Source organism: Acipenser ruthenus, chromosome 29 (genome assembly GCF_902713425.1).
Source record: "Acipenser ruthenus chromosome 29, fAciRut3.2 maternal haplotype, whole genome shotgun sequence".
NCBI lineage: Eukaryota > Metazoa > Chordata > Actinopteri > Acipenseriformes > Acipenseridae > Acipenser > Acipenser ruthenus.
Genome location: NC_081217.1, coordinates 7,545,121 through 7,572,340, shown reverse-complemented (window position 1 = coordinate 7,572,340; position 27,220 = coordinate 7,545,121). Strand labels below are relative to the sequence as shown.

The window sequence follows — 27,220 nt, the reverse complement described above, 5'->3', positions numbered from 1 at the left end:
TACAAACTGAAAACCCAGCCACACTTACATTTCTGCAGTTAAACCATGGACTCCTCTGCCTCTTCAGGCATAGTGCTACCGCTTCTATTAGAGGTTAGGCGGAGAGGGTCACTAAATTAATGTTCACAAAGAGAGGTACTGTATGTCTGGTGAACGTAAATGAGAGCACCATGGAAACTGAGGATGCATTAAATTAAACACCTCTTCAGCTCTTCCAAGCTAAAAGCCAATCTGACGAGCCCTTCTGGAAGAGTTGTATTTATACAGTTTATACATATACTGAAAAGAAAAAACGGTCGCAACCATTATGACAATTTTTGCAGGTATTTTGGCATGAAATCTCTGTACTCATCGAGCAATGAACACTTAAAGTATTGGAACTAAAGGTGGTGTGTGCCCTTTGTGTTTATGATTGTGTGGATAAATTTATATTAAAAGTTGCTGTATCTCACAACCCTATTAACTCAATTAATTCACAGTCCACATGTATTTAATTTCTACTTGATAAGAACACAGACTTTGATGAACCACCCAGTTATACTGTAGCTCAATATAGTTTTCAATCGTGGTGGTGAACACACCTTGGTATTTAAAGGGTTAATTGTCTGCTTTCCTGCTCTAGCGAAGTCAGCACAGTGCAGCAGAAAGCCTGAAACAAATTCATTATTAATTCAGGCATTAGGTCTACTGGTTGTTTATAGTCACGTGGGCACACACACACACAACGTTTCCTCTTAATCACTTAAAAGCAAGTGTTTATTGGACTGCAGCCAAATGCACATCTATATTTCTTCAATGAGTCTAGCTATATATCATATACTATATATCTATATTTATATTGCATTCTATTGTCATCAGCTGCCACCATCTGGCACGGAAATCTAATATACATTTAATATCTAAGTTTGGTCATAAGTAATCCAGTGCTTGAATCAATGAGCCACCATGATCAGCTCATACTACAGTATGCTTACCAATTTCAACAACAATGCTGCACACTGGTGATAGCAGGCAACTCTGTGTAGCTTTAAGATGAATATTTAAGATGACACTTAGGGTTGTATTAATGTGCAAGCTGATTGGTAGTTTCTCACTATTCTACTGTGTAGAACCCATGGGCTAAAAATAACCAGCTTCAAGAATACAAAGAACTGACAGGAATACATTCAAAAGTTAAACAAAGAAAAAACTCTATAGGTGAAGAAATGTAATTCCCTAGGGAAAACTATGCGATCACAATGAATTATAGCAGTCTCATCCATCTTTTGAAAACGACTGTTAACTGGAGAATCACAGATAGTATACATCGGTGCCAAAGTTGAAAATGGTAGGAACTCATTCAAATGGCCCCCGAAAGCTGCAGAATTTGAATATGTTTAGCAGTAATGTAGAACACTGCAGTATATTATTCCCATTGGGTGTCATCAATGTACTGGTAATATACAGCCACCACTTGGACAATAAAAAATGCTTCAAGGTTAAGAAAATCAAAAGAAAAAAAAACTCTCTTTCGTGTTTTTCTGTCTTAAAACATATAGAACTCCTTTGGGGTGGGGGCTATTTGAATGATTTTATCAGAAGCAGTATTTGGACCCCCTGGTACTGAGCAAGTATCATGTAATAAACGACTTTCCCCTCATAGTAATTCAGTGGATATTCAATCAGCACTCCACATTCAGTCTTACATGACTCAGTCTTATATGACAAAGCAGATCCCTTTGGGAATGGCAAGTATAGCTCTGAATCATTCAGTCTAGTTTGGGGGTAGGATTCCAGACGTCTATATATCCTTTAGTAACAATCCCAACCCTGCCATGTGTCTTTGACATTAACGACTAAGGATAGCTACAAAGGATATTGATTAGCTTGCATTTCTTTTTCCATCTTGCCCAATGGTGAAAGTCTATGCCAAGATCAAACACGTTGGCCTGATGTCTTATGTTGCTTCCTTTGCGAAGCTAAGCCAAGTTGCAAGAGCTTTGCTACAAATCAAATTTACTTAATTGCTTTTTCTGTTTATGAACTGTTTACATAATTGTTATTATGGTAGATGCTAGCATTTCAATCCCTTGCATTTCACACTGCGACCACATACCAGAACCGTTAAATGTATATTATATGTCTCTCATTACCATTATAATAATCTAAATACTAAACCTCAAGTATTTAGAAGAGCCAAATGATAGGTAAACAATATAAAATACATTGTTATTTTTTTAAAAATTTATAAATCACGTATTAGAAATCAACAAATGACCGCTAAGGATTTGTCAAAAATTCCAGTCCATCCTCTTGTAATGAATTGGCATATTATCCAATTAAATTGAATGGAAAGGCAAGGGCTGGACATGAACTACAAATGATATGGTTCAAAGAAACACGTCTTACCGTTCAATTAAAGCTCAAGGTCTGCAGTCAAGAGGTAAGTATGTGTCTTATGCCGATGTCAATATTAGTAACTCATCAGCAGCTAGGAGGAGATTCATTTCACTGTGTATGAATGTCAACCCATGCAGAGAAAATACAGCATAGCAATGCAGCATAACAAACATCAACATGTCTTCTGTTTAATAGTAGCTCAGCTTCACTTCATAGTCCTCTTGCCCAAACTGCATGAAAAGACATCTCTTATAATAAAGAGACACCCTACACATGATGTGACATACATCTATACAGAAGGCCATAATTATTATTACTGTCTAAAAAAATCCACCTGTTATATTAAACAATATATTATACAAAACAACGACGAAACAGGCTGCACACATACTTACTTGTTATAAAGAAGACTGAGCACTGCTATAATCATATACATTGGTCTAAATTGGTCAGTAATTGCTACAGTACAAGCTGCTTGTATTTCTATATTAAATGGCAGTGATCAGGAATTAAACCAGACATCATGTTATAGAGAAAGATACCTTGTCTCCAAGACCAGCAGACACAGACCCATTTCTAAAGAGATACAATTTCATTCATTACCACGAGTCAGCCATCCCAAGGACATTGTCACAAAATACTTGCCTTTAATCTTTTTTTATCCCCTGATTTAAAAATAGTGTATCTCTGGATGACTACAGATATCATAACACAAGTAAAGGCATTATTTTTCAGCCTCATTAAGCAAGCTATCTGCTGAACTACACCCCACGGAAATATTGCATGCAGCTGTGTTAACATTTATACTCTCAACATTACTGTGAACAGCTGCTTGAAGGGGGGGAACTAACAGTTGCGTGCTTTATAATGCACACCAGTCAGCCGCATTCATTTGCATATAATATTTCTATGTGGTGCAATATTTGCAATATTATTACAATATCACATAGGATATTATATTGCTTGGAGTCTGTTATGCATCATATTGAATTGGGTGCTGTTCTGTAAAAGCTGATATCCACCCATGAGCCCTATACTTAACATATTTTAATGATATATAGTTAAATAAGAATAAATAAACAGCATAGATAATCTTAATCTTTTAATCTGCTATCAAAAAATCTCAGATGACTGTATCACACACACACACACACACACATATATATATATATATATATATATATATATATATATATATATATATATATATATAGATAGATAGATATAGATATATATGTGTATATATATACACACATATATATCTATATATATAAAATATATATACATACATACATACACATATATATATATATATATATATATATACACACACACACATCAGGGTCTACTATATAGGTGGTTAACATATTTTTAAAAAGAAAGCCATTAACATGACACACTTAAGGGATCACTTATACTTGAGTGTATTTTCAAGTGCAGTTTTTGAATATGGCGGTAAGTGTACAGTTTACTGCAGTTACTATACATGTTTACAAATATGTGTAAGCATGGAACTAGTTTATCCCTTTTCTGTGGTATGCAGCAGCTCTCTCATCAGAAGCTAGCCTCTCAGAGCAGCAGCAGTAGAAGCAGTTCTAGTGTAATGTACTGTGGGTAAAGCACTAAAGCATGGACAAATCAATACAATGAGATTAGCACTCACTGCAAGAAAACCCCCCTCGTGGATCTAACATGCTGTGCATTCAGTGCAAAAGGAAGCATATTGATTGCTAACTTTGTATGGGTCAGCAAATCAGGTTAACCCTTCTTCATTTCTTAAAGTGTCGTCTTTCCTCGATTCCCCTGCCAGCAAAGAAACAAATTCCCCCAGAAATCTACTTTCAAAATAAGAAACATTTGAATGACGTCTGGACTGCTTATTCAGTGTAAACCTCACAAATGCACTGTCTGACGCATGGCATTGAAAATTGCACTCTGAGTATTATTACATCTAACTCTGCTTTGATTCTGTGATATTGTTAATCAAAGTGTAGTGCTGCATTCCCCTTACAGCTCTGATGCAAGAGCATCTCAATCCAAAGCACAGCCTCTTAAAAAAACAAACATTGTGCACATTGTAGATTTAGTGCCGAGCCAGACATTACTCCACACTGCTGCCCTTATCATTACCATAATGTATATAAAGTCAAAATTCACTGGGAATTGCTGTTCAGTAATATTGTGTGTCTCCATACAACATATTAAAAGTGGATTCAATATTTGTTAAAACAAATTGTGATGGATGATCTTGTAGTTTTGATTAAGGTTATCCATTGTTCATATTTTTAAAAGTCAATTTACAAAGTCTTTGTATTGAATAGTTTTTTTTGTTACAATCATGATACATACAGGCACATCATCTCGTCTAGTCAGGCACAGCAGTACTTACTTAAAGAGTAAATAGCTTTAAAAAACAATGGAATTGCTTTTCTATTGGGTGGTGTTTGCAATCATTCTGAGTGCCTGTCCAATGTTGAGTTATGGTTGTTTTTAAATCTGTCGTTACCTGAGCTTGTCTGGAGAAATGCTGGGACTGAGCAGCCTTCCTCATCCCTTTCAAATCACATGACTTTGTCACCATTCTGTTGTCTTTTATACAAGAGAAACAATGCACCCAATGTATTAACTCATTATAAATATATTGTTGTATAACAGCACAGTTCAGGTAATGGGGAGCATTTACATTGTTGAATTATCCCAGTACATTGCTTTATGGTCTCTTTTCTCTGTCTCTGAAGAATGAAGTTATCTGTCAGTCAACAAAGCACTTCCACAGTAGAGGGCACAGCTCAATCCATCTGCCTTGTTCAAGGGCTACTTCACCTTGAGGCAGCAGTATTTCTTAGACAAAGATGCATTTCCCGTGTTGAATAGTTCAGAAATAATCTTCCAGGGAGGTGATAGCTTGCTAAAAGATTAGAGATCATGACCTTACAACTCACGGTCTCCTGTGTGCTATTTATTGTAGGGAAACAAATATATTTGAAACATAAGTGTAATTGTTTGGGTGTTTTAATGTAGAGAGTCACTGTCAAAAATTAAAAAGGTCCTTCATGGATTAGGGCCATCTCCAAGAGCTACTAACTCCTTATATTCCTATTTGTTCCTTGAGATCAGAAAATGCAGGACTTTCAGTTGTTCCAAAAAGTCATCTTAAATCAAGAGCTCCAGCTGTTTGCTGTTGTGCCCCTTTGTTGTGGAACTCTAATCCACCTACCATTAGACAGATTGAAACATTGGATTCTTTTAAGTCTAAATTGAAAACATACTATATATATATATATATATATATATATATATATATATATATATATATATATATATATATATATATACACATATATATATATATATATATATATATATATATATATATATATATATATATATATATATATATATATATATATATATATATATATGTATATAAGCTATCTTGTTTTGTTTTTAACTTTGTACAGCGCTCTGGGGTGCCATGGCGTGAAGACCACTATATAAAAATACATTTGTATTGTATTGTAAGGTAGAAAGGGGCTTTTATTTAGACAAAATTGCATGCCAATATGACATATGAGCAAACTTCACTGGGAGCCAGCAAAAAACATAAAAATAAAGACTGATGCACAACGCTGTGTTATGGCATAATTGAGTGAAGGTATAATGAAGAAGTTGGTTACAGTAAAGTACTTCATGTTTCCTGAGCTAAATCGTGTCATGAATCAGTAGCAGGCAGAAGGCTTTTTATTAATACATTAATATGGATTTTGAAAGAGCTGATAAAGAGGGGAATTTTCAGGGTTCATTGTTGGAGCAAGGTGACAGTTGATGTATAATGATGACTTTAGGCAGAGCGTTGAGTCTATCTGTTAATGGACCTCAAATTCTGAAATTCACTAGGCAACTACATTTAGGTGATTTCAGGTTCATTATTACCAAGGGATGTACCTTAATGTAGTCTGAATGTTGTTAGATATACAACAGTGTTTACAAATACATTTTAAACTATGTGTGCCACAGTAAAGGCAGAAATAGTCATTTGTCCCAGTAAAACCCATTAAAACACAATGTTCTCCAATGGCCCAGAATTCCAGACTACTGTCTGTTAAGCTTCATACCACAGACAGAAAATTCCAAAGGGCTTCACTCATGGCCGGATTTTATTCACCTCAGGATCCATAAAGAACTCTATTTTGAATTAGTCTACAGTCTCTTCAATCTGAAAATAAAACCGCTCTGGCACCGCGTTTAAATCCAGCAGCTGTTCATGGAACTGTCCAACACTACTACCTCCTGAACAAAGAGCCCGTCGCAGTGGAATCAAATGCTTTATCAGTTCGGTTTAAACATTTCAAATTCACTGTAAATGATAAGGAACTGGCATTTAATGCTATGGACGTGTTCATCTTGACGTTAAACAGCAGTAGTTATTGTTGTGCAAAGGCTGCATATGTTGATAAAACAGAGAAATCCATACAGTAAGAAAGACTGTCACACATCAATAAACAATAAACAGGAAGAACGAATTCACAGTTCCATTCGTTTATTGGATTTCAGACATACCTCCACAAAAGCCGAGATTATGTAGGAAAACTAATTTAAAAAATCACACGTCGTAAATCAACGCTACGGTGTAGATGTCAGAATGAATGATGTTCAATTATTAGATCCACTCACTAGCACCTTAAACAACAACCCGGTCTCACCAGTTAATAAACCTTCAAAACCCTTTCAGTATTTTGGAAAAGATAAGTGGCTGAAGGGATGTTTCAAACAAATTAAGTCCACAAGCAAAACAATCTGCATACGCAGCATTAGTAAAAACAACAGAAATCATAAGGCTTGAACAATACTCTTACAATACAACACTCGTGGTAAAGGTATACTGGTTCCATTGTATTTTAGGCTTTATAATAAATCACGTATAATAATATAATCGGCTTTTTTTGTTGACTGATGAAGAAGGGGGAAAACATGATTTCCATCGCTGAGTGCAACTCATAAATTCGTAATGATCACGCTTACACAATCTATAATTCCCTTTAGTACAGTAGCCTGCCATATTTACACATTGTTTTTATTAAAATACATAAATATTGCATGAATCATTCGTTTTTATATTTGAACATACTTGTAATGTATAACACGAATGCAAGTGAAGTTGACAGACGTGCATATACGTAACTAAACATATATGTCTATTCGTTTCACCGGCTATGCTGTCATACATTACTTTCATGCCATGCCCAGATGGGGAAATATAACATGTCATTACTTACACGTATGCATGATAAATGAAAGCCCAGCCTCTTGGTCTTTCCAACGCGTTGTAGAGGAAATTCTGCAGTTTTCGATAAAAAGCATTTCTCTTCGGTGGTTTTCTTGAACCTGTGACGCTGGACCGGGGTTTGCTTAAGATGCTGCCTCGCTTGGTACCTTCTGAACCAGCAATGAGCAGTGCCCCATCCCTGCTAGAGTCGGGAGCCGCCGAGTCTAACCCTACAAAGCCGACTTTCAGTTTCTTCTCCCCAGCAGGATCCGGGTACACTCCACCATTGCCGGATTTTTGCAGCATGTTGAAAGTCTACCGTCATGGGGAAAGATTTGGGGATGATTGCAAACCTTCACCGGGTACGAGCATTTCAGAATGGGCGTGTATGGAGAGTGGAGCCCCTTTGTCGTGGTAGAGCGCAGTCTTCTCGTCTGCTTTCCGAAAGCCAATTGAAATGCACACAAGGATCTGCAATGTGTCTAATCCAGTACCTTAGCTTCTTCCGGCCACCTGACAACCGAAATTAACCTTTTGTATTATCTGGAAACCAAGAATACCACGTATTAAAATGAAAGATGACGAATCACGAGAGCCCATACGGTACTGTAATTCCCCATTTAATATCACATTTCTTTTTTTCATAAAAAAATGGCTTTGATGACAAAGCCAAAGTGAAATCCTGAAGCATTCAATGTAACATACTGGTACATACATTCAGTTCATAAATCCATATTACATTTTAAGAACAGTTCCTATGGAATTTTATATGATATAAACGTCATGATACAACAATGTTCATTTATAAAAACGTATTTTACAGACTTCCCAGATGCTGTGTGACAGTTGGTAATTTGAGTTTCCAGGTGGTCTCATTTGATAACTCTTGCAAAAAAATAAAAAAAATACTGTATGCATGGGATGTGTGTAGAGCCTTTCATAATAAATCCTATTGACTTAACTGACTGAACACAAAGTGAGAGACATAAACAGAGAATAGTATACTAGAGTATTGCGACTATTGAGAAACTGTGTACTGAGTACTGGAAGTGGAATCCATGCCCTCATTCAAGGAAGAAACATAATGGATGCAAAACTTTAACAGGAAAACAAAGTCCTCTTCCAGATATCCCCAGTTGATCATAAACTAGGTTGATGGCAGGTGGTCTTATCATCACAAGGCATTGCGTGGTCTAATCAGTTAGGCAGGTGGTATTACACACATTATTTCCAGTAACATTAATATACTTTAGTCATCAATTCTTTATAGATGGCAGGCAAGTGGATTTACTCATCAGTGGGCACTGAGCACCCCCATTGCTTCTGGCAGAATTGGGCAAGCAGCAATTACTGTAGTATTTTGATGATACATTCATTTTATAGCCATGCGTGTCCCATCTCTAACAGGCTAGAGCAGGGTAGCATTTAACAACAACAAAAACAAGACATGGAGAAACATCATCTCAAAATGCAAATATGAAAAAACCTGTACAGTAAAAAACAACCAAAAATAAATAAATAAACACGTGTTAGGTAGACGCAAACTAACCTTTCACGATGAAGTCTTTATTTTGGCAACATTCAAAAGAAATGTATACGCTGTAAATGAAGAACTGTCCATTATTAGTATGTGATAAATGTTCATACCGTTGGAAATAAAACAAATATTTACTGTTAATACAAGGATACCCTTGTTATTATAATACATGGATACCCTTGTGATGCTAATATTAAAGAAGGCGAGGTTCAGCAGTACAGTTCAGATTTTTTAAACGTAGTGTTTCAGTGCTGTACAGATGTTCTATGTCGTTATCCGTTTCTCCAGTTTCTCTGAGATATGAATGTACCAGCTTTACATTTTTTTTAACGTATTCTCATTTTGTTGATTATTAATGAACATTTCTGTACTGTGGGTATTGTCGCGTGATTGAAAACTTTTTTTTGTTTGAATTGAAAGTGATGGTCTCGAGGAGTCGAATGGGTCAAAGTTCAAGTATATTTTCCTCTGGAGGAATTGTCAATTGTATGACATAATGGGTAATTGTATGTAAAAATAATGTGATATCTTGTAACAATTGTATGTTGCCCTGGATAAGGGCGTCTGCTAAGAAATAAATAATAATAATAACACTATGTAACACAATTTTTGTTCCTGGGTAGTAAGTGTTATTTCCTAATTGCTTATGCCTCAAAAGTATAGAAAATGGCTATTATTCCCCACAAACTTTGTTTTTGTGACCAGACAGTGATATTTTGAAATTGACCTATTTCCAATGAGAAAACGGGCGAATTTGTGTCTTTTCGTTCACATAAAGTCAGAAAAAAACAACATATGAATCCAAATGAACATGTATTTATACTAAAGTAATACAAAAATGACTACAAAAGATTTAGAAGCGAGTAGTTTTTCGAGATTTACGATTATACTGTAAATCACTTTCATGAATCAGCCCCCAAATGTAGTCTCCCATCATGTTCTCGTTATACTGTCCTTGGTAGCGGCGTTCAAAGTCCAGTATATCCTGGTGGAAGCGCTCGCCTTGCTCCTCCGAGTACGCTCCCATGTTCTCCTTGAATTTATCAAGATGAACATCAAGGATATGGACTTTGAGGGACATCCTACAGCCCATTGTGCCGTAGTTCTTCACCAGAGTCTCAACCAGCTCCACATAGTTTTCGGCCTTGTGATTGCCCAGGAATCCCCGAACCACTGCGACAAAGCTGTTCCAAGCCGCTTTCTCCTTACTAGTGAGCTTCTTGGGGAATTCATTGCACTCCAGGATCTTCTTTATCTGTGGTCCGACAACGACACCGGCTTTGACCTTTGCCTCAGACAGCTTAGGGAAGAAGTCTTGAAGGTACTTGAAGGCTGCCGACTCCTTATCTAGAGCTCTGACAAATTGTTTCATAAGGCCCAATTTGATGTGCAGTGGTGGCATCAGCACCTTCCGGGGGTCCACCAGTGGCTCCCACTTGACGTTGCTCCTCCCCACAGAGAATTCGGTCCGCTGTGGCCAGTCCCGCCTCTGGTAGTGCGCCTTGGTGTCCCTGCTGTCCCAAAGGCAAAGATAGCAGGGAAACTTGGTAAAACCGCCTTGGAGACCCATCAGGAATGCCACCATTTTTAAGTCTCCTATGACCTTGATGCCATCTCAGAAAAATGCAGATATGTATCCACCTAGGCAGCTGGAACTAAACTGAACTGGTGGGCTTTAGGCCCCTGTATTTATACTACTATTTATATTACTGGAAAGTTCTAGAAAGTTCTAGAAGTTACTCCAAGTTTACTCAGCACTGAATCTATCTGGAATGTTCTGGAAAATAGGTAAATTTCAAAATATCACTGTCCTGGTCACAAAAGCAAAGTTTGTGGGGAATAATAGCCATTTTCTATACTTTTGAGGCATAAGCAATTAGGAAATAACACTTACTACCCAGGAACCAAAAAAAAAAAAAAAATTGTTACACGGTGTAACCAAAGCATTTCGAAATATCAACAGTCTTAAAGGGTTGAAATTCAGAAGAAAATTAAAAAGTGATGAAAGCCCTTGCACCATAGACCCATGGTTCCAGGGATTATGTTATGATACCGCAGTAACTATAGCAGTGCTATATCATGCATATGGCCAAAAGGCAGAAGCTTAAGACACATTCAAATGTATACATCAGTAATCTCTTCTTTAAATAGTTTATCAGAAAAATAATTATCATACCTACCCTTATAAAAGTGTACCACTGTATTTTTGTAGTTTTACCATGCATTTATCATAGTTTACCCTGGTTTGCCTCCAACATGGAAGAAGTTACTGTAGACAGCATCAGTAAGTCAGCCGTTGATTATTCTTTCATTCACGGTGGCGACCTTGTATTTAACATCAGAAAAATAATCCTCATTACCACCTGCAGCTATTTCACTTGGGAGCCTCATTTTGTCAGATCCCAAACGCTGAGCAAGGCAGGGCCTGGTTAATATTTAGTTGGGGGACTTCCATGAAAATCAGGTGCAATAGATAGTGCTGGTGGCTCAACACCACTAGAGGGCAATACATTTCTGCCCTTGTATTCCTTAAAAATGGCTTAAATCCCAGTAAACAGGATGGTGGAACCATTCTACTTTTAATACCCAGAGAGACCGCTGCAGCATATGCAGCTTGACAACAGCCCACATCACAATATTCAAAAGAACTAGGTTGGTAAGTGGACTATAAACAGGATATGGCATTGGACTGCTTCCACTGAACTCCTGAATGTGTAATTACTGCAAGATAATTGAATACTGTCATATGTAATAAAAGGCATCACAGACTGTTAAAGTACATTTCTAAATAACATCACGATTCGCTAGTACTGTTGATCGGGGGCAGTGTTTGATTACTTCTGCTTTATCAGCTCCATAACAAAGACAGATTCATCCACTGATGCCCAGACTGCAAGTCCAGAGCAAGGGCTGACGTTAATGATCCAGCCCTGCAGGACTTCCTGCCATCTATCATTAAATTGATGGTCGCAGTTCTATTCAGAGTCCTGTCACCCTGTCAAAATAACTGCTAGGCTTCTATTCATTCTAAGTCGGCTGTGAAATCTCCCTCACGACCACAACAGCACTGAATAACATAACACTTTGACACAGGCTGCAAATTTCTCAAAGCTGAGAGGTGTGTGCTTGAGAAAACTAATTATTTCACAGTGGCTGCACAGAAAATTGCCTCACATTTTGAGTCATACTTAATTAGTTTTTTTTTTTCCCTTTAAGCAATTTATATAGGGTTGAATGTAATATGTGTATATCTACAGAGACATATTGGAGTTTATAGCAACCAACATATCAGTATCATATATATTAAATGTGTTTGCCTTACAGTGAAAGTCTTCACAGTACAATAAGGATTTTTATTTTGGCGGTAACCTTTTAATATGATCATCTGACCTTTTATTCAGATAAGAAGTGGAAACCAAAGGTAATAAAAGTTCATCTGGTTATGGAGAAGAAACAGTATGCAACTGGTAACCATGAAAACAAACTATATGGCAAAATCATCTGACATAGAACTGTTATAGGTAGTTGTGAGACTACTAGACGCAGAAAAAAAACAGAACGAAACCAGGAAAGGAAAGGAACCAGGCAGCATATGCATAGGAATGGGCTGCTCTTGTGTGTGGGAATCTACATGTAATTGTATCAACCACCTTCTGAAGCCAACGTTAATAAATAATAACATCCAGCAATGGTTAATCCCTCTGGGGTATACATTGATCAAATCACACCATTGATCTTAGCTTTAACGATGGAATATACTATTTCAGATATCTCCTGCACAAGGATTTGCCTGTTTCTGATATGGACCACTTGCCTTTTCAATATACCGTACAGTATTTTGCTGATTTCAACAGACTGTCTCAGTGTTTCAAAGATACAGAACACTACAACTGCATTATTGTTTGGCTGACACTTTTTAGCTGGTTAATAACAGATATTTTCTTATTGTTGTAGTTCTGTTGCTGCAGATTACTTCAAGCAGCAGTGCTTTGTGCCAAAGAAGAAATCCTCTGCAACAAATATGAGATCGCTGTGTTGTGAACATGAGATACTGAGATATCTGGGTGTAACTCAGGCCAGAGAGAGTGAATCATAGATACACTGTTGAGGATACTCCATGAATGTTTATTGAGTTTTATAGTTATTCCACCAGTGAGGATGCCTGAGTAACCATTCAACCTCCGAAATAAACACAGAACATTAACATTCATGGAGCATGCTTTTTATATTTAAAGTGTAATGGACAGAAAAGAAAAAAAACAGCTGAATTCACTTTCTTCAGATCAAGCTCTGTATCGGCTTAGCAATGTCATCCGTTTTGTTGTTGGATTTGAATGAATGCAGGATAGATTCCAAAATGACATCAGGTTACAAAAAAAGTTAATATGTCACATGTAAGGTGTCTTCTTATTGTAAAGAGATGTCTTCTTGTGCGGTTTGGACAAGAGGAACGTGAAGCGAAGCTTAAAAACACAAGTGCAGCCAGAGAAACTTGTACCAATAGCATTAAAGAATTAAACATCTTTTTCCTTGTTCAGATAGTAGCAAATTCATTTATTCTTTTTTTATTCCTGCGATTGAGGTAATATTTTATTAAAGGTTCCAGGTGTGTTTTTTTATTATTTTTGAATACTAGAGTTTGTTGTGGTGTTCTATGTACGGGATGACATCTGTACACAGGATAAGATGTACCGGAACCTTGGCAAATACTTCACTGTGCTTAGTTGATTTTTGATATGTGATTTATAATATTTCATAACAGACACATTATCTGTAAATACAATTTTATTAGCTAGCAAATAAAAGGTTACATTTGCCACAATAACTATAACATTTCCAAAAATTAAAAAAAAAAAAAAAATCTTTCTGTACATTTGTTTATAGACAACACAAAACTACAAACATAAAACAATTTATATACAATAACATATTATTAGAAAAACACAATGGAAAAAAGTACAGTCATACCCTTTATCCAAGCGTGTTGAAACGGAATGTGATAAGAACACAGTGCCTGTTCACTATTTAATGACACCATTGTATACCCCCCCACCTCCCACCTGCCCATCTCCATCCACTTCTCTGCACCAAGTCTTACAGATAAATCAATGTATTGCCATTGCTAATTGTAGAGATGGCATTCTGCATCAGGTATTAATGATGTATTTGCTTATAAGTTTTTATTTCTATTATAAAGTTGATAGTTGAATAAGTTTTGTATTTTCATATTTTGATACAGCTAACAACAGATGTAACACGAGAAGTAAAAACCCTGTGGATTCTCTTCCTCTCTCTGCAAAAGCTAGCCATATGTAGCTTCTTGTACTTTGGCATCTGAGCAGGCAGCCAAAGTCAACAAGTGTTTAACCAAGATGCATATATATATATATATATATATATATATATATATATATATATATATATATATATATATATATACACAACATAATGTAAAAACAGATCACAGCAAAGAGTAAATTAGTTTTAAATGGCATTATGTCTAAACTGTGTTTAATATGTTTGTATTATTAAGATGCACTTCCCCTTTCTTAAAGGCCAGGTACATGCAGTTTTGCACAACATAGGGTGACTTAAAGTCACAAACAAGTATCTAAGCTAACCACATGCGAAGAAACAAGGATGTGGGTAGACAGTGCAAGACGGGGGACTGGAACACACGTTTTATAAAGCTTTTTTCTGTTTGTCTAAAACTCATGTTCTGCAACTTGTAAACAATGTCTATATGATTGTATTGGGGTATGCCTTTCTTTTATATAAAGTGTTTTTGACCAAAAACCAATTTGTCTGTCATTTTTCCCTACATAATGAACAGGACAAAGGGACGTCTAAATTAAATTAAGGGCATATTTATTTACATAGTCCCAACTTTCCCCATACTGTACTGTTGAAGTATTATAGTACACATCTAGCGACAACTCTAAATGTATCACATATCGGTTACCACTTCAGATTAAGGATCTGTTATGAACAATTAATATGGATCTATAACTGTGTTATGAAATGTGGCGTTGTAAGCATAACCCTTGTCAGAAACAGGTCAAAGCAATATACAGTGTTATAACATGCAATAGGGTTGTCTATCCCTTGATTTACAACATGGCACTTCTACACTGGTAACAATGAATTACTATTGTATTTTTATACACATTCATGTTTTAAATGACATGGCTATAGATGTTTAAATTGCAGTGTGAGAAGTAAACTGGTAATGTGGGGTTTTGACACTGAATTAACAGCAAACATCCATTTGTATTTAATTAAATTAATTTTTTAAATGATTACAATGATCCTTTCTAGCAATGCTGGTGAACCACACTGTATGCTGATCAATGTTAAGAAATCACCTGCAGTTTCAATGTCCAAAACAAAGACAATATTATTTTCTGAAGGTTAAGACTAGGTATCTACACCTCTGATCAATACCGTACAACACTGACAATGTGCTTCATTCATCTGAATGCTTCACAAATCTACTGAATGATTTGTTTCCCTCAAGTCACTGTGTCTTTCCCACTTCCTCCAGGTCATTTTCAGAAAAGCACCCAAGATGAAAACATTGATGTGCTCTAATCTACTCTATCTTTCATTAGATTAAACCAGAAACCTGTGACTTTTAAATAGTGAACTCCTTCAACTACTGCAAGTGAGAATGCTTGCCTTAACATGTGTATTATTGTGCAGTGACTTGAACTGTCTAGCAAAAAATTGTTAATAAAGAAAAGTAATTGTGTCCCTTCTGCTTTGTAGTTGGGTACTGCACTGGATGAAAGAGGAATTCAATTTGAACTAGGTTTTGTTTTTTCTGTACAGTGAAGAACAGTGAAACAACATGATTGTCATACATTACATGTTAGCTTTCAAACCTCTATCAAAGCAATACCATTGCCTTGATTATATTATAGTAACCATTAAATATCCAAGCTCATGATCAATAACTGGCCTTCGTAGTACTATTTACAAACTTTGCAAAATTGGTAGTTTGCATATAATATCAAACCAATTCCTAGAAATTGCAATACATTTTAATAAAGAAAAAACATACAGCGGTATTACTCATGATCATTTAGCAGAAGAGAGAGAAATGGGCACCAGATAAATATTAACCCTTCACCACCTGTCATTGCCAAGTAACAACCATTATCCAAGAGGCATACTTTCTTGTGCAACACAATGCCTAATGATTTGCATGTTCTGTGAATAGGATACTGAATGGAGCCTAATGGATTTGTCCAATTACTGCAATTTCATATCTCCACTGCTCTACAAACATTCTTGACTGCTCTTTTCTGTTGCCCTTTTTAGAAAGAATACTGCTCATTTATTCAATGTAAGGTTCTTTTAGTATTGCTAACTTCAACATACTTAGTTATTAAGAGACAAATCAGGAGGAGAGCTTGGGATTTATTTCAGTAATAGATTATATAGATTCTTGGCTATTTTTAAATTATGTATGTAGATAATCTTGGTTTAAAATGCATCTACTTTACTTAGGGGTTAAAACTCCTCCAACACAATATTTCTTTTTAAATGTGCAATTAAATCTAAGCTAACAAGCTGGTGAGACATATTGTGACATTATTAAAAAAAAAAAAAATACAATAAAACAAATATGTTGCTTGAATTCTCAAGTTTCTATAGTTTCTAATACTCACATGAGATAAAATATGTAAAACAGGCAATGTAATATGTTAAAATTACCTCACATTTGGTGACGTTCATAAAGGAACAAAACAAAACAAAACAAAAAAATGCATAAACTAAATACAAAATGGCCTTGTTTAAAAATTGGTACACGGTTATGTAATAATCCCATATAAGCCTAAATGTAATGTAAGGCACACAGGGACATGGAATAATGTAAATATTTTTAAATAACTAAATGGTAATAATACCCATTGACAGTACAGACAATGATCAAGTAACATCTGAACATCTACTCCCGTAACTGCTTCATTTAGCACGGTATGGCTTTAATGCATTTTCAGGCATTTTTTTTTTTTTTTTTTTTTTTTTTAGAGTTTAAATGTTCACTCTCCCTTATGGTAGATGTTTATAACCCGAATCACAAAGATTCCTACAGCCGCTGGATTGGTCTCATTTTCTAGCTGACATCAGACTGAATCAGAAGGCATCCCAGACGGGTATTATACTGTACTCTAAGCTTGATTGTTTTTGGAATTCGTTCCACCTACCCTAGGTTGGAATCGTGACCAGATGTTCACATTTCAGTTGGATACCAGACAGAGTCAAACGGTGCCCAAGCAATTTACTGATATTCCACGGTTTATTTTGTTTTGAAAGCAACCAATTGTGTAAACAAATATCTCCTGCACTAACTCCAGATTCGTCCTGTATATAGGTGTATGATCTTTCATTTATAACAGTGGATAACTTTAACAGCAATCTGCATTCTTTCTGCCACTTAAAAAAACACTTCACCTTGCGATTAATATAGTTCAGATGTACAACATTATTATAAATGTATCACAAATGCTTTAAATATGCCACACCTTCATTATGAAAAGTAATGCTTCTTAACTTATATAGATGCCTTCCTCTGCTTTGAAAGCATATATTAATTATATATGTTGGTCCCACTGACACAAATAAAATCTCTTTAATGATAAAAATGTACATAAACAAACATAAGACATTTAAAATACAGTAAAGACCTTCATGTCTTCCTTGGAAATCAGATTTGTAATCTATTAAGTGGGCTCTTCATTAAAAAAAAAAAAACAGTACTTTTTTTTTATTTGAGATTTATACAGAGTAAAATAGTCCAAATAAAAAATAACCCTTAAAAATGGTCATCTCCAACAGATTAGCTAGTCAAAGCACACAAGTGCTCAGAAGCACAACACTGTTTACACCTCTGAAGAGGGATGAAAGCTAGCTGATAATAAGCAGTAAGGAAATGACATTGCAGCATAGTAACAATCATCTGCTACCTTGACTACTTTCCTTTTAACAAACCAACTGCAACTTCCAAACACCATCACTGCTCCACAATGTAGAATTCCAGAAATAAAAACTTGGGTTTTTGGAATGTTATATACTGGTTATTTCTTTCATTTAACCTACTGAAACAACAGCAACAACAACAACAACTATAATAATAATAATAATAATAATAATAATAATAATAATAATAATAATAATAATAATAATAAAAATAAGCGCCTAGCAAGTTATATTAATATACAATAAATACATAAGAATACTTCAAAATAAGTAGACTGAAATGTTTCCAGTGCAGACTGAGTCATGCTTGGCACTTTATATATATCTGCAGTATGCTCCAAACAAAATCAGTAAATAGCATGTTTTAGCAATGCAATGCTAGATTACAATGTAAATGCGCCAGGTCACGCTGTTCCTGTATGGCAGTATCATCAAATTGATGATTTTGTTCCCCCGTATATTCCAGTTATAATTCTTGTACCTGCATGCAAAAAAAATGATGATTTCTGCAGTACAGAGGCATTGTGGTTGAAGGCCAGTTAATGCTAAATCCAACTAAATACATAACACTCGTCATTTTCTAAACCAGCAAAATGATGCTCTAGCAGAACCGAGGCATTTGAGGTCAGAGAACAATGTATTTGCTGTCCTCTAAAAATGCTGTAGCTTTTGCTTGCCTTCAAAATGTTCCCATGAAAGTAAAGAGTTGGTGGATGGTGGTTTGCTGCTGTAGCAAACTGCCTTTAGAAAGAGTTGAAGTTCTCTCCATGTACAGTGGTAGAAATCAATCACTACGTTGCATTGTGTGCAAAGGTGCTCATTTTAAAGATAATCCGCTCCTTTCTTCAAAGTCCTTATGCCAAAATTGTCTGTCACATGAGAGCCATGAAATGGTTTGCAGTGCGGTCGCGTCACCTAAATATTTAGGTTCCTCATAGATCTCCATCTGTGGGCGGCAGGCATAACTTGAAAAGCCTGAAACAAAAGGAGAAATAAAACAACATGATGAGTTTACAAACATCACTCAAAAAGTGGTGTAAATATGTACCTGAAACTGAAACCCAAGCGCCGAACCCTACCGAAATTTGGTGTATTAAAGTGTTACTGGCCACAGATTATATTTCATTCAAGACTTGTAGCGACTGCCAGAGCAGGTTTTTAAATACATAATGATTAGTTATAGCCGCACAGGTATGGTTAAAAGAGGTGTATTTAATTCAAAGATGTGTGAATGGCACACAAGTATGATATAGGTTGTTTTCCTGCCTATTTGAAGTCAGCCGGATAACTAAATAGTTGAGTTGGGGTTTTATTCATTTTGACTGTAACGCACACAGAGTACGGTAAAAAAACAAACAAGAAAAGAACATCAAATAAATAGTTACCGTGGTGCAGTGGGTGGCATTTGATCCATCACCTTTAAATTCTTTGCAGATATTTCAACTCTTGTCCCCTGTTGAAACAAAAGTATCACTCATCACTCAAGTTTTCTATGTTGTGCAGTAATTTTTAAATCATGCAGGTGTATGAATAACCTAAGCTTGGCTACAGCACACTGAATTTGCAATTTCCTATTTACACACAAGGCTCTGTGGAGCCGACAACTGAACGCATTCAGAAATACCAACTGTAATTTGCAAGACAGACAGTTATTGTGGTGTATAAACTACTCAGGCTTGGCTATACATATAAGTGATATAAAGCCACACTTTATAGCACAGAGTACCTGAGGTAATATTCACAAGCCAGCATGCAGTTATCTGAATAATGACGCTATGCTGGAGGCATATGTATGAGCCTATATATATATATATATATATATATATATATATATATATACACACATATACACACACACACACACACACACACACACACACACATAGACAGAGATCTAAATTACCTGCTTCCTCATGATATCTGTTGCTTGCATTATACATCGAGGTAACAGCCCATGATTTCGTGCCAATATAATTGCTTGTTCCAGGGACGTACTTAGAGTGCACCTAAAGTGAAAACAAACAAACAAAAAAAGATTATTAACTTACGTAACATGTTCAGTTTTGTGGTACAAGCAGGGGAATGCAATCATATATTGTCTGGGTAGTGCCTTAGTTCAGTGTACATAAAGCACCTGCAAAGTACTTTTCAATTGCAATTGTTTACTTTCACATAAAAATGTGCTGTCAGTTTACTATATTGGGGTATAGCTTTTGTGCACTCCCTTACAGTGGTTCTCAAAATGGAGGCCTGGGGCTCCTAAAGCAATGTACCCCAGGCTAGGGGATCTGTCTATTTCCATGAATGCCTCTGTGTTAGGTGCTTGGGGTCACTTACTATATTGGTGTATTTTCTATAGCTGTAGTGCCTTGCTAATAGCAAGCATCACTATATACTAAAAAGGGCCGATTGCAAGGGGATCAAACCACAACACAACTCAGCCAGGATGCCTAATGCCATTGGAGGCTGTGAGTCAAGAGAGTTTAGCAGCCCCTGCTCTGCTATATAAAAAGACTGTCAGAAAGCATTCCAGCTCCCACATCGTACCTGTGAAGTGCTATCTCTTACATTACTGAGCTAGTCAAACAGGCACACACTGTTCTGCAGGAGTACAAGGTTAAACACGACATTTCCAGCTCTGTGTTCTGGTACCTCTGCATTCCGGTGGCACACATGGCAATGTGACAGGCACCCAGCCGATTGCAGAGCTCCGAAGAAACAGGGAGCAGACTGGCTCCAGATGGATGGCAGCTTGAGTTTCCTGAAGACCCAGGCTTTGTGATCACCAAGGACTGCATCAGTCTGCACAGATCATCCAATGCATTCAGTGGACGGAGAAGCTAGTGGATAAATCAGATAATACAGAAATACAGTATATTAGAATTACTACTCTGGTAATAGGCAATGCTTTATAAAAATATGGTTGGAAAATGTAATTATATATTTATAAATAAATAATAAAATACGCACATAATATGCTTATGCAATTTGTCCACTATGTAGCTATAAATAAGCTATAAAGAAATTTGTCTCAATTTCTTATCCTATTTTGCCACCTTGTGGTCAATTCTAAGATTACATTAGGATTCCAGATTTTACTCTTTATAGATTTTGAAAGCTTTGTAAAACAACATACAAGTGTCAAGAAAGGTTTAAAATTGGCACCTTTCAACTAAAATATATATTTTTTTCAGAGATGGAAAAGGCAATTTAATATAGGCTTTAATTTGAATTATAAACTATTTGGCAATAAAAAAAAACTGAATTGAAAAAGTAAAAAAAAAAAAAGAAAGACGACAAAACATGTGAACATTGTAAACTGCTTAAAAAGAGAAATTCACAGCCCTGTAAGAATGATAAACAACAAAATGCAATGCTGGCAGAGACTGCAGTACTTCATTGCAGATATAGAACTGGTTCACTATACACAAACAGTCATTATTATTATTATTATTTATTTCTTAGCAGACACCCTTATCCAGGGCGACTTACAATTGTTACAACATATCACATTATTTTTTTTTACATACAATTACCCATTTATACAGTTGGGTTTTTACTGGAGCAATCTTGGTAAAGTACCTTGCTCAAGGGTACAGCAGCAGTGTCCCCTACCAGGGATTGAACCCACGATCCTCCGGTCAAGAATCCAGAGCCCTAACCACTACTCCACACTGCTGCCAGTCATGCTGCATCGAGAGTGCAAGAGTAACTATTTTCCGAGAATCTTTATTGGCTGTTTTTCAGATGGTTGTAATTTGACAGCTCTGATTTAGCCTGGCTTGTAGTACAAGCATTAAAGGCAAAATAAACATTGCTTTCACGCCAACTAAATGGATTTTGCATTTGATCATACCACAGTAGCCTAGGTACAACCTCTTCTAGCTGTGCTGTAAAAACAATCCATACGTTCCAGTCAGCCAACAAAGAATCCTGTTCGGCTGCTTAGCAATGCTGCTTACCTGGTCGATTTTTACAGCAGTGGTGCTGGAGTCTGTAGGCAAGTTGGATCTCTCCAGGTAAAATGCCCTAAAAAAAGATCAAAAAGAACAATGAATTTGTTAAATGGTTCTATTAAATGAACCTTATTTCAAGTTCACTCTTGAAACTGTCCATTGAGCAGAAAACCTTTAAGTGGATCTCATTTAACCCAATCAGTCAAGTATTTGATATCACTGGAGCAGGGCTTAGTTCACTAGTCTAACCAATATACTGATCTAACTGGGGTTGAACATACAGCGACATACAGTGCACATTCCCACCGAAGTAGTAAATAACTAGATACATGTATAACTGTGGAGTCGAAGCCTCTGTTACATCTCTGTCCCAGTTAAGGAGATATAATCTTGATGGTCAGCAATGGTTAAAGCAAAGAGTTAATAAGATACTGTTAAATGGTTCAGTGCTGCTTCCAGAATTATAATAATCTCCAACTGTACTTAAGAAGGAGCAGCTTTGAAGATGAGAGCAATGTTATCACAGGTTCTCTTTCATTACAGTTCATACATAACCTACTGGTACAATTGAAAGAGTTCAGTGGGTCAGGTGTATTGAAAACTGAAATACTGTAAGAAAACAAACACATACCACATTGAGAATTCAACCAATCAAGAATGTATACAGGTATTTAAAGACAGGCTAGTGTCAAGTAGGGAACACCGTAGAGGACTGTAGTTTCTCAATTTTAATACAGTTAACTCAAACACATATTCAAATTACACTGCCCACATCGACCCCTGCTGGCAAAAGATAAAACATCACACTAGGTTTTCCAGCAAATCAAGTTCCAGTTTTTCACCCAACAGTGGGTCAGTCATTCCTGTCAATGAAAATTGTGAGTACTGAGATGTTTACATTGAAAAGGTAGAAGTACTGGGAACTGCTGAGTTCACTCATAGAATTTTGCATCCTCACAGTCTTACCTGAGTTTCCGATAGTAAGATTTGACCTTCTCCAGGGAGGCTGTGTTGATCTGCTGCTGAAACTCTTCCACAGGGACACTGTCTTGGTAAACTGGGCTCTCTTGTTTTTCCAGCGCTATGGAAAAGAAGAAATGCAAAACCTGTTTAAATCTGCGTACAGCTGAATTAAAATCAAAGAACACAAATAATGTAACATTTCTGTATCTTATGTTGTTTTTGGCCCAATACTGGTAATGTCACATTGGGGAGTTTTAGGGGGTATGGACCGTGTTAATTAGCATACTGGTCCAAATTCCTTGTTCATTTCACTGTGTGCTGGCTCTTATTGCTTACAGTAAGTAACTATGGAAACATGCATGTTGTATGCATGACAGCAATGATATTATCTCCCTCAAATATAATACAAGAGTATACTGCAATAAATTATCAGGTTACTGTGATGTTCTAATGGTTTATTTATTATTATTATTATTATTATTATTATTATTATTATTATTATTATTATTATTATTAACCCCTACTTTGTAATAATAGTATACATTTAGTTCAGTAACCTGATATATGCATTACTCAGTAGTTACCCAAAAAGGTTAAAAGAAAAATGTAATGGTATAAAACATGCAAATATATATATATATATATATTTTAAGTTTAGCTTATTCCTCTTTGTACTTGTTTTGCACAAGGTTCAGTGGCTGTTATTAACCACTAGAGGGAGACTGTCAGAAACAGGCTGGTTCAGATCCACCTTACCACTCCACGTGACTTTCAGCAACATTTTTCTTGCAGGTATTCAATGCAATTCACTTGTTCAGACCCACCTCTTGTAAACAGTACGGTGTGCAGTTTCAAGCTGCCTCCGTTCTTAAACTTGGTGGGCAGCTCTGAGAAATGGCAGCTGTCAAGATACAGGGTGATTTTCAGAGACTGTCTGCTTCCTTCCACATGATAATAGATGGATGTGTCTGGAGAGCGAGAGAACAAAACAGGTTAGAGATCTGGAAAGAGGCACCCTAATATACTGTGGGAGTCCATAGTCCAACTCACTTATTGATAGTTACAGTTAACATATTGCAGGAAGAGAAGTCTTACTTGCAACAAGGCATTCATCTTCAAGTTGCCGGAAGTAAACAGTAACTTTATCCAAGTCCAGCAGGGCAGTCTTGGTATCCTCAAGCATGGTGCGCTCTTCCTTCTATTAACAACAGAAGCATTCAATTAGGTGTTTGCCTAGATCTACTGGGCTTAATTAGGTTAACTGTTAAACATGAGTAAAGAAGTCTATCCTAATTACCTTTGAAATACGTGATTTAACCATCATTAATGATATTGTATCGAATGACATGCCAATTTATTAGCTAGTAACAGCAGCTTTGTTCGAGTTACCACAAGTGCTTTAATTACTACAATAAAACTGCATGGAGCATCCAGGATAAATGAAAGCACACATTGTGAAATGGATGAGGGCTGGTGCAGCGCTTACCACATGAGGGGACAGCATGGACTGGAAGTTGAGGAGCACTCCGATGGCAGCGATCTGCTCCAGCCACTTCTTGCTGACCTCCTTGCTCTCCTCCTCGTACTCCCCGCTGTTGTTGTAGCGGAAGTTGAGCGCGGCGAGCAGCTGTTCAGACAGGGTGCAGACTGCGCCCACCAGACTCTGACAGAAAATCCCGTCCCGACGCAGCTGCAGGTCTGTGTCTGAATGGGGGGAGGAAGTACAGAGATTACAATGGGTGAGGATTTCCCATTCTGATAGCTTCACCAAATACATTACAGTAAGACCTAGATTATCCAGCCTTGTTGTCATAGATAGATGTTATTCAGCCCTCAGTCTCCGGTATTTACAATACAGCGCAGTACTGGGTATTTTGTATTCAAATTAAAAGGGGGGCAGGGATTTTTTGTAGGTTTCTTGGATTTGGAAAGTCTAATATTATCCGAACACCCCCTGGTCCCAGTTACTTCTTGATATCTGTTTTAGTGTGTACAGGTACCACTACGCTGTCCATGTTTACCGTAGTACTCTGGTCAGAAACAAGCACTTACATTACCAGAAAAGGTCTATTAGGGTTTCTTTCTTCTTGAAAATATTATCCTTTCAGAAGTCAAACAGTTCCATTTATGCTACTGCTGCAACACGCTCTGTTACAGCACAAGAAAACAGCGCTCGTATTTTAACACTGGGCAGGGCTCAATACATAAAAAAATGACTAAAATATCTGAAAACTATTCTGAAAATTGCATGGGCCACTACACCTTAAACTTGATGTCTGTAAAAATAATTATTTTTCAAAGTGGATTACACTGAGCATCAGTATTATCTGCAGTCAGAATTGCTAGGTAACGTATTGGGTATGTGTTTTGTGAATCGGATTTGAGTAAAACGTCGCTGTTGGGTGAGCCTCAAACCAGGTTATTTATAGTTTCCATATGTCCTTTTTTATCAAGTCCTGGATCAGCCTTTAATTCAGCATGAGGAAGGCCTGGACAAATAAACTTGGGCGGACAAAATTACAGTACATGTCACCAAGAAGAGGAATGTGGATTAAAATAAACACCACACCCGTCTGTGCTTTGAAATGTCACGGTGCTTAGGGTGTAGAATTGACAGAAAGAAAAATCACAATACAGTACTGTATATAACTTGAGGGTTGTTTTACAAAGTTAAAGATTATTTTAAAAATAAAAAAGCTTTTTTCCCCAGTCACACTTATTTCCCTGGCTAAAGCAAAATGCAACTGCAACTCAATCTACATAATTCCAGATGAGTGATGAGTGCCTTTTTCTTACACTCTAGTTACGATGCCCATTACCTGACAAAGCCAGCCAAGGAAGACCTGTTAATGGACTGTTAACGGCTGTTTTAAGTCGATTTGACTGTACTATATAGGCCTGTATCATTATTCCAGCTCTGCTGGGCTTCAATTGACTTTCCCATCTCTTCGCATTTTGACAGCTAGTGTGCAGATTTGATCAATATATAAAAGGCTTCATCGTAATTACCTGTGCATTTCAACAGAGCCAGCAGCAGCTGATTCTTTCCATCTGTTAATAAAGAAAAAGGTTACTCATTATTTCTGAATAGATCTCTTAAGCAGTAAGCATAAACCATGCTCTGAAACAGGTCGATGCAGTGATTAAACTGAAAAAGTAGAGTAGGAAAGCAAGTAGAAAATGAAGCAAATCTAGGCTTTACATTAAGCATGATGCATCATAAAACAAAATATACGTTTTGACCATTTTCCAGACAGCTATTGTATTATGTTGTATTATACATGTATTGCTCTGCATCTTTGAAATAATGTCACAGATGAAATACATTCTTTAAAACATAAATTCACAGTCAATTGCATATGCCGCTTCACTGGCACACAAGATCCTTTTGGTAACTGGTTGGAATCCACTTTGAATACAAACATGAATCTAACCATCTCCATTTGCATAGTTTCCAGTAGATATGAATCATGGGTTGTACCACTGTAGACTCACCTTCCACAAACCTCTGTAAATTCTCCACCAGTGTCTTGATGGAGTTGGGCAGGTTCCACGGGTCCTCCTGAATGTTCTTGTGGATCATACCACGGCAGTGTATCGTCCAGTCCTCGGTGTGACGGAATTCTGAAAAGGGGAGGGGCTATGAACACAACTGCTGGCTTCAAATTGTGTACATCCACCGGTTTGAATTGACTAAGGATACATACAGCAGATACCAGACTTCAATACCTTGCAAACTGTAGTCCATTGGGAAGTGCTTGGTTTCCTCGAAAGCCTTGCTCATGACAGCTCCTTTGAGAAGAGAGTTAATGGAATCTACCTGCAAAGGGTTAAGACGACAGCTTGGATCAAAACCAGAAAAACGAAATAAATATGTTCTTTCTTTGACTGTTTATAGTTTGCTGCTTCAGAGTAAAAAAGAAACCTCGATAATAAATGGTATTCCTACTAATAGTCCTCTACCTGGTTAAATAGGTGTTCGAGACAGCCATGCAACTTGTCCTGCTTGTCGCAGGGTATTCTCATATCGCAAGGCAGCTCGTCTCCTGGGAAAAAAAACAAAAAACACAATCCATTTACAACTGCACAGATCCATTTATCCATTTACAAGAACCCCCATTTTATATCATCCTG

General features: G+C 36.7%; 2 protein-coding genes across 20 annotated transcripts in view; both read right to left on the bottom strand.

The window, feature by feature from the left end:
- The window catches only part of LOC117430764 (potassium voltage-gated channel subfamily KQT member 2), a 49,203-nt gene extending 41,124 nt beyond the window's left edge, over nucleotides 1-8,079 (bottom strand). For all 19 annotated transcript variants that reach the window (XM_059003866.1, XM_059003876.1, XM_059003867.1 and 16 more), the window contains exon 1: nucleotides 7,656-8,079. In XM_059003866.1, coding sequence (XP_058859849.1) covers nucleotides 7,656-7,951 — 296 coding nt within the window. In that variant the 5' untranslated portion in view covers nucleotides 7,952-8,079. The remainder of the gene's footprint in view (nucleotides 1-7,655) is intronic.
- A 9,722-nt stretch (nucleotides 8,080-17,801) lies between these two features.
- The window catches only part of LOC117431194 (phosphatidylinositol 3,4,5-trisphosphate-dependent Rac exchanger 1 protein-like), a 110,856-nt gene continuing 101,437 nt past the window's right edge, over nucleotides 17,802-27,220 (bottom strand). The window contains exons 28-40 of the mRNA XM_059003467.1: nucleotides 27,050-27,132; nucleotides 26,816-26,906; nucleotides 26,582-26,710; nucleotides 26,096-26,137; nucleotides 24,573-24,790; nucleotides 24,182-24,284; nucleotides 23,911-24,054; nucleotides 23,090-23,204; nucleotides 22,130-22,196; nucleotides 20,820-21,007; nucleotides 20,071-20,173; nucleotides 19,553-19,620; nucleotides 17,802-19,142 (exon numbers count right to left, since the gene is read on the bottom strand). Coding sequence (XP_058859450.1) covers nucleotides 19,100-19,142; nucleotides 19,553-19,620; nucleotides 20,071-20,173; nucleotides 20,820-21,007; nucleotides 22,130-22,196; nucleotides 23,090-23,204; nucleotides 23,911-24,054; nucleotides 24,182-24,284; nucleotides 24,573-24,790; nucleotides 26,096-26,137; nucleotides 26,582-26,710; nucleotides 26,816-26,906; nucleotides 27,050-27,132 — 1,394 coding nt within the window. The 3' untranslated portion in view covers nucleotides 17,802-19,099. The remainder of the gene's footprint in view (nucleotides 19,143-19,552; nucleotides 19,621-20,070; nucleotides 20,174-20,819; nucleotides 21,008-22,129; nucleotides 22,197-23,089; nucleotides 23,205-23,910; nucleotides 24,055-24,181; nucleotides 24,285-24,572; nucleotides 24,791-26,095; nucleotides 26,138-26,581; nucleotides 26,711-26,815; nucleotides 26,907-27,049; nucleotides 27,133-27,220) is intronic.